Consider the following 12,992-nt stretch of genomic DNA (forward strand, 5'->3'; position numbering starts at 1 on the left):
GCTAGGGGCGCCCTCATATGGGTAGCCCCGGGGTTCCACTGGAGGTCCTACACACAATACCTGGAAGGGAGGTATGTAATCTTAGAGGGAACAGTAGAATGCTCCCGGTGTCACTAGTCTCCTTGTACACCCCCAACGCTAATCAGGTCCTTTTCTTGCGATCCCTCACCCCTGCTCTGCTACATAACGCATTGGCGCCCTGTTACTGGGAAGGAGATTATAAGTGCATCCCAGATCTAGACAAGGACCGCTCACGCCCAACACTACCTGGTACTTAATCTGAAGCGCTTTCCCACCACCTGAGACACTGGGCTTCCCGTATACAAGTACTAGATGCCTGGCGCAGCTTACACCCTACATCCCGAGAATACTCCTATTACTCTGGACTCCATGACTTACACACCAGAAGGTATCTTTTTTACTGCAGTCTGGAAGCACTGACGAAGGTCACGTACGCTAAATACCTAGGGCGTACCTCCTCTGACCACTACCCACTCCAATTTCAACTATCATGGGGCACCAGAATCCCCACATGGAAGCTCCCTGTTGAGACCTTGTGTGACTGGGCCTTTTTTATGCCACTCTCTCAGATCACATTACCACATATTTTAATGCGAATGAAGGCATGGCCTCTGATGCTTGCTGAGAGTGCGACACATTTAAGGTGGTGCTCTGCAAGCATGCAGTCAAGACAGTTTATGGTGTTAAATTTGTACTGCGCAGGAAATGTAATTCCCTGAAAACAAACATCCGAAGACACAAGCAAAGGATGACAGGCCAGTGGCCGCCCCTTTGGCGCAGGCACGACTCGCCCAATAAATGGACCTAAACCAAATGTGCAAATTGGATTATAATGAGTACCTGACCAGAAAACAAGTAGAAAGTGACAAAGCCAGCAGGCTACTGGTCTGGCTCCTCCGTTCTGACTCCCCTCGGGTCCCTACCATGGTTATTAAAGGCGAGGTAGGCACAACACCCAAGACGACATCAATGATGCTTTCTCCTCATGTCACCAAGTCGTGCACAGTCCAAAGATTGGTAGATGCAACCCAATTACATATAAATTACATATATCTGCCACAACTGCAGGTGACGCAATGGGTGACCCTCGAGGCACCCCTGGCAGACACCGAAATTACTGATGTGATTAAAAAAATAGCTTGTGGCAAGACCCCGGGGTGAATGGTTGGCCAATCAAATTCTATTCTGCTTTTTAGGCCACATCAACTCCTCGCTTGATGAAAGTCTTTAACTCTGCATACTACGGGGATATAACGTCCTGCCTCCCTCAGTAAAGCGGTACTGATTCTCTGCCCAAGCGTGATAGGGGCCCCTTATTGATGGACTCTAATCGTCTCCTTTACTTATTACATTCAGAGTTTAAGATTCTTGGTAAGAAGCTGGCTAACCAGCTAATCCCTATTGCGCAGCATCTAATTCAACCTTATCAGAACAGGTTCATACTTGGTAGGAATACTTTTATGAACCTCCGCCGCCTGATATTGTTTTTGGCACGATCCATGGCCAAGAACCCCTGGATCACAACGCTGGACATAGAAAAGGCGTTCATAACCCTCGGGTGGGAGTATCTGAAAGAAGTTCTCAAGAGAATGGATACAGGCCTCGGATTTCTTAAATGGATTGATTTGTTATACAATATACCTCTTGCAAGGGTTAGAACTGGAAACACTGTCGCGTAGGCTCTCATTATTTTAATGAGACTACTGGTTTTTGAGTGGCAGAATCCCCTGCGGTGTGGGAGACTAAGTCTAACCCACTGTGGGTGACACCTGTCGCTCCAATCCTAACTAGCAGTGCCTCATCTCTACCCAAGGATAGGGAGGACTGGGCAGCCGCGCACATAACATACTTGGCTTCTCAGGGAAGTCGTGGTCACTCAGGTCTCATCCGTTTCTCTCATTTACAGTTCAGTCTGATATATAAATGACAAGCAGAAGCAGTATATGTTTCAATAATGAGTTTAATAAAACAACTTAATCTTAGATAGCAAAGCGTGGGCTGCAATAACCAGGACGACACAACATGAAAGTATTAAAATTGTGACGAGAAGAGTGAAGCATTAAAACAATGCTATCATATTGTCACTATAATCAATGGACTAGCTCCTACCTAGGCTATGATAGAGCACAGCATGTTAAGCTCTAATTCTGCCCTTCAGGTTCCCCTGGGAAGACATCAACCCCCATACCTGAGCAAAGGCCTGCAGTCTGCGATAGCATCTGTAGCGAAGCATTCAGCAATCAGCATACAGTCGTGGTTCCCTGGCTGGAATCTCCCTCCAACGTGTAAGGGACAAGGAAGTGTTTTTATAATAACACAGCTGATGTTCTGAGAAAATGTCCCTACGTAAGGATGTGTGTTTTCTACGAATGCTGGAGACTAAACTTCTACCACGTTCACTGGCAATGTACCGTGCTGTAGCCTTGGAAGAAGCACAGAGTAATCAAGAATGTTCTCAAACAAGACAGAGTGCTGGCCTAGGCAAAAACAGTTAGATAAACGAAAAATAAAACAAGACCGTAAAAATGGTTATTGTAACAATAATAAGACAAAGCTCAATAAAATATATCTAGGTTAAAGTGCACAGCGGCCTAGTGTGTTAAAATAAAGTGCAAGGAGCTATAACTAAAATGGCTACACAACAACACTATCTCTGACACATTTAACAATAAGCGTGGCACTGTGATGCTATTAATTGTGTTTGACCAATGACTGTGTTTCATCATTGCGCATATTAGTTGCTCAATGTTCACCAGTAGCACATTACATGTTGTATTCAGTTTAGCTGCCTATTGGCTTTAACATGGAGTAAGCCATTACATTCTGTATTCAGTTTAGCTGCCTATTGGCTTTGACATGGCATTAGACATTACATTTGGTATTTAGGTTAGCTGCCTATTGGCTTTAACGTGGGGTTAGACATTGCAGTTGAGACATTGCAGATGAGCTGTGTTTTTCCAAGCTGTGTTTTTCCACATGGTAGACCAAGCTGTGTTTTTCACACCAGACCTTAGCTGATAAGAGCACGTAGATTTTGTGTTTACCTCTCAAGCCAGTCTGAGAACGTGAGGCTCGGGAGAATTGGCCACTCTCCAAGTTTCTTCTGTTCTCACACTGAGTTTGCTTTTAAGGATGACTCTGGACTACAGCAGGGTTAGATTGAATCTGCTTGATTTCAGACAGGAACGGAGACGTCAGTTGCCTTTCTCCTGTTTGGGTAGAAAATCTCTTTCTTGCAGTTGACCGGAGTCATCAACTTGCAGACCCCAGAAAGATGAAGCTGGGTTATAGGCCCTACAGCCTTCCAACGGTGATGAATTTTGACTTTTATGCTTTGCTTTGAAGTTATGCTATAATATAATCACATGTATTTGCTGTGTGCATTGCAACTGAGAAGTACTTTGATATATTTTGCTTTCATTGCTGTGACTACTTTTGAACGCGTGCTGCCAATCGACTAATTTTGTCTCTCAAGAACCTCGTGGTGAAGTAATAATAACAATAAATGTCTTCTTTAAACTCAGAAGTGCATTCCAGAGAGGTTCTGTAAGCTCGGTTATGAGATAAGAGCAGGAAAGCAGAGCAGGCACCCACCAGGGATGCCTGTTATCCCCCATAATGTTCATATTGGCCGTGGAACCACTAGCTTATGCACGCCAAGCATGTGCCGCGGACTCAGAGCAGATGACCACTGGCACATAATCTCCCTGTAAACCAACAATGCCCTGGTATACTTACGAGACAACGTTGCCACTCTCCCCAGCTTACTGATGCTTTTGCAACTGTTTGGGATACATCGGGTATTAGGGTGAATTGAGATAAATCCCATTTGTTCCCCCTTAGAGCTTCGACTGAGGAACAGCGGAGAGCACTTCTACAAACCCCTCTCCCCTGGACATTCGACTCTTTTAAATACTTAGGTGTCCAAGTGCATCACTCTGGCAAGGATCTGATAGATGGTAATGTGGGCCAAGCCCTTCCTTCCAAGAGAAAAGGCATAACTCCTGTTCTGGACTAACCTTCTACTTTCCCTGGCAGGTAGGATTGTTATATCCAAAATATGTGTATAATTGTGAAAGCCCTTTCTAAATTATACACACCGTTGGAGAGGGGAGGACTGGGTGCCCCAAACCATGAAAACTATTATGCCACTGCCCAACTCCAGTGGCCAATGCGTTGGCTAGTGTACCTGAATACATCCGACCAAGGACATTGGTCTGGTAGGACTACATCGACCTCTGTGCTGCACTAGGCAGAGGTGGCGGCGAGGGGCGGCAATGCTCTCATGTGAGTGGTCAAAGCATGCTGGAAAAAATGCATAGTCCAGACCAGAGCCTGTCCCCCTTATGCACCCAAGCTTTCCCTCTGGGCTATACCAGAATGCATTGAGCTACAATCGCGTCCAGATCCAGCCCTATGGACTCAGGGGGGCCTCACTATATGGGGCGATTTTTTCACAGACAAGATTATTAATACATTTGAAAGCTTGGTGGATGACTGTGGGATACCGCCCGGATCCTTCCTTATATACGCTTCGCTCCCTATATACAGCTTGACGAAAGACACATGCCGAACCACAGATGTCTCCGAGGCATGTTGCATGGGGGAGGACACAAAGCTGTCATGCACCTCTAAGGCTCCCTAAGCATGGCCCGGAAACCCCCCCACTCACACCTACTGAGATACTGCCCATGCCACTATATTAACAGATAAACATTGGACTCAACGCAAAGAGTCGCTGAAATATATCTCCACAAATGCCAGTCTGAAATATACACAATTCAACTATCTAAACCGCACTTATCTTACCCTAAAACGTCTGGCACACATGTATCCTGGTACCACAGAAACCTGTTCCCGCTGTCACACCAACGGGGATGACTTAATACATGTGGTGTGGAACTGCTCACTACTTGATCCTTATTGTGGGGAGGTGATGGGATTTCTCTCTGAGGCTACTGGCTCACTGGTGTTACGAACAGGGCTCCACTGTTTACTGGGGGTTACTACCCGCACAACTGCATACAAACTCATCAATTAATTTATAGACCTGCCCTTAGCACTGGCAAAAAAAAAAAGTCATGTGTTGGAAATAGCTCCCAATCCTCCGCCAATACCCCAAGCCCTGTGGCTTTCAGACCTGTGCTCCGGTATAATGGTGGAGCAGCGGGCACTGCATGCAACTGGATTGTGAGGCATGGACCAGACCACCTGACTGGCACCATTAATTAGAGAAGGAAGAGGAAGGAAATCTGATCATAGACTACATTGAAAGATGCCCCATCCCCATACACCAGGGACACCTGTAATGGGGGCATGTCCTCTCGCCGGGAACGTCTATCACTGCCCACACAGACTCCCATCCACCATACCTCGAACTCTCACCGATAATGACCTAACATGCACCAAGGACATATGGCCCCACGGCCAGCCCACTCCCCATCCCCTGCATCCTATGCCGTGCCCACACAATGCATCCAATATTACTGGTATTGTATTTCCTCACTGGTAGCAATAGTGCTACTGTTATTACCTACGCTGTCCGTGAGATTGTTTAATTTGCGCCTCACACTGATTCCTGAATGTATTTCATTGCTGAAAGATCTGTTGCACATACAATGTATACTTATTTGGTTGCTATAATAAACTAAAAAAGACATACTGGGGAAAAACACAATGGCACAAGCATTGACAACACCAACAGGTAAGAAATCTCTTTTTAAAGGTAACACCTATTTGTTTGGACAATGATTGCTTAAACTGTACATTGAATCCCAGCCGCAGCAGTCGTTTTTTACACATACATGTAAAAAGGTTGGCTATCAATCACAACTGGAAAGGGAAATGCAGTGGATATGCACAGAGTTCAAGCTATTCAGTGCAAACAAATTCAAATAATATTAAGAAGGAAATGTTCCTTTAAGACAACATTAGTTAGGCAATATTTGCCCCCCTACAACTGCATGCAGTACCTTTTATAGTATGCTATTTCTTCCTGTAGTAAAAATACTTTGGCTTTCAGTTCATTTCTTTCGTGTAAAACATCACGAAGCTCTTGTAATGTAAATCTTGGGCGATTGGGATCCTTCAAATCCAAACTAGTTTCAGATTCAATAATATATTCCTCATTCTTTGATTCAGTCTGTAAAACAAAATGAACACCACCGGTAAATGGCTACAAGTTTACATACAGCTTCCGTCCAGTCACAGATGGTACATTTCCAAATGTCCCGCCTTGAGCTCTAGTTAAGCATTTTTAATTTATGTATTCATTTTAGGTGGTATGTAGGGTGTCACAGGCCAGTTTCATGCTGCAGTTTTAGATAGAATGTGGATTTTTTGCACAGGCAACAAATAGACCCATGTAGTGAGGTTTGACATTGCTATAACACATCAGATAATTTAATGGTGTGGTACAAGAAAGTTATCTATCTAACTTATCTCTATGCAGGTATCCTTTAAAGTACTTGAAGTTATACTAAGGTTATTTCTAAATTCACAGATGGATCCTTGTCATATATTAGGATATCCATACAAGATAAAGTAAACAAATCCAATTTACAAAGTCAGCAGTTAGTCTAAAAATCTGGCATAGACCCAGCCCTTCAGGACAAACTTGGGCATCGACACTGTTTTATGATGCTGAAGAAAGAAGATGCAAGACATGAGTGAGTACTGAACTAAGCAGAATAACACCACATTTTCAGTTATTTTCTGAAAATAAGACTGATTTCTTTATACAGGATGAGCAGAGCCTAGCGGCCAAAATAGGAAGGCTTTCCCACAGGTTTTGGCACCATCAATTTGAAAGAGTAACATATGCTGGTACCAGTGAAAATTAACACCTCAATAAACGTGAGGGGCCCTTAGGGATTACCTTTGGCGTCAAAACACATGACTTTAAAATGGGCACATGTGGCCACAGTAGCTAGTGTATCCAAAAACTAGTTAGGTTATCAATAACAACCTGTTTTTGTGCCTAGAATTTAAATATTGACTACCTCACAATTTATTGGTACTTTGGATGAGGTCATAAACTAGAAATAGCATTAAATATTATGACATTTTCGTGCATTCTCCTTTTTTGCTGAGTAAATATTAAAAAATGAAAATATAACATATGAATGTCAGGACATTTTTCTTTGAAATAATATAAGTATCAGTCATTTAATCTTCTCTTCGTAAAATCAGCATCATTATCTGTTAAGTCTTCCTTGTACATTTCAATTTAGCCAAGGCAAAGCCAATAAAAGTGTGGTACTGGATGCCAGCCTTGTGCCTTTCTCAATGCTTGTTTTGTTTTTTCATGTTTTTAAAAAACGTCACTGCTGGAGCAGATGCCGGGCCCTTGTCAATCTTTAAATAAAAAAAAATATTTAAAAAAACCTGGCTAAAAAAACTATTTTTTTTAATCTAAAAAAGCACACACTGTAACAGTACTCACGGGTACTGAAGGGAACTACTTTGCATGGGGATGTGTTCCTTGAAAAAGGATAAAATACTGTCACTCACACTGAAGTTAGCCAATGGCTGAATTGCGGAAGGAGAAATTGATTGACAAAAAGACGAAGAAGTATGGCTGAAAGCCCACAAAAGTACATATTTTATGTTTATATCTTTAACAAAATCAAATGTTCCCTGCTGATGCCAGCCCTAAAAAGTACACGAGATGGAGAAGGGGACAAGCATCCTTGTGACAAAAGTGTTAGAATGGGATTTCACCATGTGCAGGACACTGATGTGATCATTGTTCAGTAGAAGTTTTACATTGAAAAGACTAATAACCCATTACCCGTAACTTAAATGTGGTAACAGACATGGACATTTTCCCTTAAATAAAATTAATTAATTCTTGAGCAATTTCTCATAGAATTCAGCCAATAAATGAAACAGTTCATTCAGAAACCTGACTGACGGATAATCAATAAGGAAGCTAGCTGAGTCTCAGAAAAATAAATCAGTTTAGCTCCCAGAATCGCACAACACGCAGGCTAGCAGAACTCTTGGTAATACCTCAATGTGGGGGAAAGGAACCTTGGAAAAACCGAAATGGGTCAATCGAATGTCTACCTGACTGATTTTCTGTAAACGCAAATAAGCTTGTGCCTCCAAAACACAGACTCCTATTAATCAAAGTTTATCTTGATGAGAAGATAATTCTGAAAAAAATAGATGCTACTTGTTGTAACAGAGCTAGTAAACGTGTTCTTTCGTACACCACGGGCCCATAAACGTACAAGTAGAAATAATCTGCAGCTGCCCAAACTCTTCATTACTGCATCTGAGAGTGTGGGTTTGTTTTGTCTGAAGATGTTTCAAAGGATTAACTGTCCACCTAGTAAAGTCTTCTTGTTCTGCTCTTCTCACCTTCAACACCGGCCAACTATGTTTTCAAGTTTGCTCACTCTTTTTTGTTATACTTTTGTGCCAAACCTCAACATAACCTCACAAAAAACGCAAAACATATTCCTCTCAAGTCAGCTATTCCTACACCTTTATAGAAGGGCCAATCTGTCAATCTATTCCCTCCTTTCATTCTTTATCTTATTTTTGCAATATCCAACGTCTGACTTATGATGGTAAGCTGTCCAGAAACCACAACTGAGAGGTATATGTTGTTATGCAAATTAACTGAGAATATTTCTCGAGATATGACAATGATACCATAGGGGCAAACAAATGAGGGAGAAGGACTCAAGCATGTCTACATCGAGGGAGTGAACTGCCTGTGATTGGCCGACAGTAATATCAAGAACAGTGACGGAAAGTAAAAAACGGACAAAGGTTGCACCCAGTGACTGGTCACTCGGTGGCGAGATTCATATCCAAGTATGTAGGTTAATGTGGCAGATACCTTTTAGATGGGTGGGTTCAGTAAGAAGATTTAGCATCCATAATTGATGCATACACATACAACATACTTAACTCTCTTGATAGGACAATATCTCGGGTTAGTTAAACTTATTGAAAATTAAAACTTTGCCAAGGACCTAGCCAGTACTTGAAAGCCTGGGTCTTAGGGTGCCAGGCAGTCGCTACCATGGCTGAGGAGGGCACTGACAGAGGGTCAAATATAGACTCCTCATTCAAGGAACAAGAAGGAAACATTGCTTTGATTTCTCCCTCTCCATTTCTTTCCCCAAAAGAAGATAAATATCTTTACAGGGAGTGCAGAATTATTAGGCAAATGAGTATTTTGACCACATCATCCTCTTTATGCATGTTGTCTTACTCCAAGCTGTATAGGCTCGAAAGCCTACTACCAATTAAGCATATTAGGTGATTTGCATCTCTGTAATGAGAAGGGGTGTGGTCTAATGACATCACCACCCTATATCAGGTGTGCATAATTATTAGGCAACTTCCTTTCCTTTGGCAAAATGGGTCAAAAGAAGGACTTGACAGGCTCAGAAAAGTCAAAAATAGTGAGATATCTTGCAGAGGGATACAGCACTCTTAAAATTGCAAAGCTTCTGAAGCGTGATCATCGAACAATCATGCGTTTCATTCAAAATAGTCAACAGGGTCGCAAGAAGCGTGTGGAAAAACCAAGGCGCAAAGTAACTGCCCATGAACTGAGAAAAGTCAAGCGTGCAGCTGCCACGATGCCACTTGCCACCAGTTTGGCCATATTTCAGAGCTGCAACATCACTGGAGTGCCCAAAAGCACAAGGTGTGCAATACTCAGAGACATGGCCAAGATAAGAAAGGCTGAAAGACGACCACCACTGAACAAGACACACAAGCTGAAACGTCAAGACTGGGCCAAGAAATATCTCAAGACTGATTTTCTAAGGTTTTATGGACTGATGAAATGAGAGTGAGTCTTGATGGGCCAGATGGATGGGCCCGTGGCTGGATTGGTAAAGGGCAGAGAGCTCCAGTCCGACTCAGACGCCAGCAAGGTGGAGGTGGAGTACTGGTTTGGGCTGGTATCATCAAAGATGAGCTTGTGGGGCCTTTTCGGGTTGAGGATGGAGTCAAGCTCAACTCCCAGTCCTACTGCCAGTTCCTGGTAGACACCTTCTTCAAGCAGTGGTACAGGAAGAAGTCTGCATCCTTCAAGAAAAACATGATTTTCATGCAGGACAATGCTCCATCACACGCGTCCAAGTACTCCACAGCGTGGCTGGCAAGAAAGGGTATAAAAGAAGGAAATCTAATGACATGGCCTCCTTGTTCACCTGATCTGAACCCCATTGAGAACCTGTGGTCCATCATCAAATGTGAGACTTACAAGGAGGGAAAACAGTACACCTCTCTGAACAGTGTCTGGGAGGCTGTGGTTGCTGCTGCACGCAATGTTGATGGTGAACAGATCAAAACACTGACAGAATCCATGGATGGCAGGCTTTTGAGTGTCCTTGCAAAGAAAGGTGGCTATATTGGTCACTGATTTGTTTTTGTTTTGTTTTTGAATGTCAGACATGTATATTTGTGAATGTTGAGATGTTATATTGGTTTCACTGGTAATAATAAATAATTGAAATGGGTATATATTTGTTTTTTGTTAAGTTGCCTAATAATTATGCACAGTAATAGTCACCTGCACACACAGATATCCCCCTAACATAGCTAAAACTAAAAACAAACTAAAAACTACTTCCAAAAATATTCAGCTTTGATATTAATGAGTTTTTTGGGTTCATTGAGAACATGGTTGTTGTTCAATAATAAAATTAATCCTCAAAAATACAACTTGCCTAATAATTCTGCACTCCCTGTATTTGTTAATATGCCTATTAAAGAAAGCAAACATGGTTTTAATGACCTTCAGCCGATCTCTATTTCGGGTCTAGGGGCATGGCTATGATCGGAGTGGTAAGATGAAGAAGGACAACGGGTTATACAAGAGAGTCAGATGATGTGAGTTAATGTTCCACACATTCCCTTTAATAGCTGAAGTGCAAAAAGCGATACAGATTGACTCCCAGGCATTCTTGCATTCCATTGGTCGTTTACACCAGAGGCAGACTGCACACTTGATCTACAACCAATACTTCAAAAGCAAAAAATTAGGAATTTGTGTCAAACCACAGCTGAACCACCAATGTATATCGACCTGTGCCATAAATATTCATCACACACGCTATACAATTTGTGTGCATTGCTTTACAGCTCTAGGTGTGTTAAAATGTAGGAAACAAGCATTGCCAATGCCAATAGGTCTGGCTTTAAAGGAATGTTGCATGGTAATCTGAAGCATAACTATTAATTACTAATAAATAGCAAGGGAATAGGTATGTATTAGTGTGGAAGCAAAGAACAGTTGAGTAATATTGGAACAGTTTAAAAGATCAGGTGACAGTTGTACTGTTAAGCCAGACCTAAAAATGCACATAGAGTAATGACTGCCTTCCTCCCATTGGTGCTGCTGTCACAGAAAAATAACAAATTATCTAGTCATTTAAGACACGTTAATAGCATTCCAATGTGGGTGCCCCTCAAAGATCAAAGATCAAGATTAGGTAGATAAATAAACAAAATGATCATAGCAGTACAAAGGGCAAACACTTTTTGTGGAAGCATATACCTTCTGTCCAATCAAAACATGTACTTCCTGGCTCCCACCACATGGGTGGAACAAAAGCACTTCTCCAGTGATGTTCACATAATAGTCTAGCAACAGCTGCAAAGTCAAGACAAATTATAACAAGAATTGGCAGTGCCAATAGGTATCGGCTATGCAAGAGCTATTGGTCTGGCAATACATTTCAGTTGGTGTGGCTCTGTTCTGCATGGCTAAATGTTAGTGGTGTGGGGTGGATTGGAGTAGGGTATATTGGGATAGAGTGCACTGGGGTAGAGTGCAGTGGGGTAGATTGGAGTGGGGTTGATTGGAGTGGGGTTGATTGGAGTAGATTAGGGTAGACTAGTGAAATGGAGTAGATCTGAGTGTGGTAGAGTGGGGAGAGGTAGACTGGAGTGGGGTGGAGTGGGGTAAACTGGAGGGGGTAGATTGGAGTTTAATGGGATACACTGGAGTGTACTAGAGTCGGGTGGGGTACAGTGGGATACGTTGGGCTTGATTGTAGTGGAGTGGGGCAGCATGAAGTAAATTGGGGTGGGATGGATAGGGGTTGAGTCGGTGGGTTAGATTTAGCTAGTCTGTACTTAAGTGGGGTACATTGGATTGGGGTAGACTGGGGAAGAGTGGAGTGATGTGGGATAGAATGGAGTGGGGTAGAGTGAGGTAGACTGGAGAGAGGCAGAGTGAGTTAGATTGTACTGGGGTAGATTAGGGTAGATTGTAGTGGAGTGGAGGCTACTGGGGTAGACTGGAATGGGAAATATAGGAGTGGGGTAGTTTTGGTTATAGTGGGGTGGATTGGAGAAGGGTTGACTTGGGTGGGGTGAGTGGGGTAAGTCAGGGTGTAGTAGAGTGAGCTAGATTGAAGTGGGTAGACTGGGTACAGTTGGGTAGACTGGGGTAGAACAGGGTATATTTGGATACATTTTAGTGAAGTGGAGTTGACTGGAGTGGGGCAGATTGGGGTGAAGTAGATTTAATTAGGGTAGAGTGGGGTACATTGGATCTGGGTAGACTGGGTAGACTGCCGTGGGGTAGACTGGAGTAGGGTAGATTGGGGTAGAGCGGAGTGGGCAGGTTGAGGTAGATTGGGGTATTTGTGGAGTGGGGTAGACTGGGGTAGGGTAGACTGGGGTAGAGTGGAGTGTGGTATTTTGGGGTACCATGGAGTAGATTAGAGTGGGGTAGGTTGCAGTAGGGTAGATTGGAGTAGGGTAGACTGGAGTGGGGTAGATTGGGTTAGACTGCAATGGGGTAGATTGGAGTGGGAAAGATTGCAATGGGGTAGTTTGGAGTAGACAGGAGTAGGGTAGGTTGTAGTGGAGAGGGGTAAATTGTAGTGGGGTAGAATAGAGTGGGGACAAGTAGACTGGAGTGGGGCAAAGTGTGGTATATTGGAGTGCAGTAGCTGCTTCACAAGTCTATGGCATTAATTTGTTCC

At 43.0% G+C, this 12,992-nt stretch overlaps 1 protein-coding gene across 2 annotated transcripts in view; it reads right to left on the reverse strand.

Moving 5' to 3' along the window:
- The window catches only part of RILPL1 (Rab interacting lysosomal protein like 1), a 97,694-nt gene that overhangs the window by 20,593 nt on the left and 64,109 nt on the right, over nt 1-12,992 (reverse strand). For both annotated transcript variants that reach the window (XM_069215005.1, XM_069215004.1), the window contains exon 5: nt 5,994-6,163. In XM_069215005.1, coding sequence (XP_069071106.1) covers nt 5,994-6,163 — 170 coding nt within the window. The remainder of the gene's footprint in view (nt 1-5,993; nt 6,164-12,992) is intronic.

This window comes from Pleurodeles waltl, chromosome 11, assembly GCF_031143425.1.
Source record: "Pleurodeles waltl isolate 20211129_DDA chromosome 11, aPleWal1.hap1.20221129, whole genome shotgun sequence".
NCBI lineage: Eukaryota > Metazoa > Chordata > Amphibia > Caudata > Salamandridae > Pleurodeles > Pleurodeles waltl.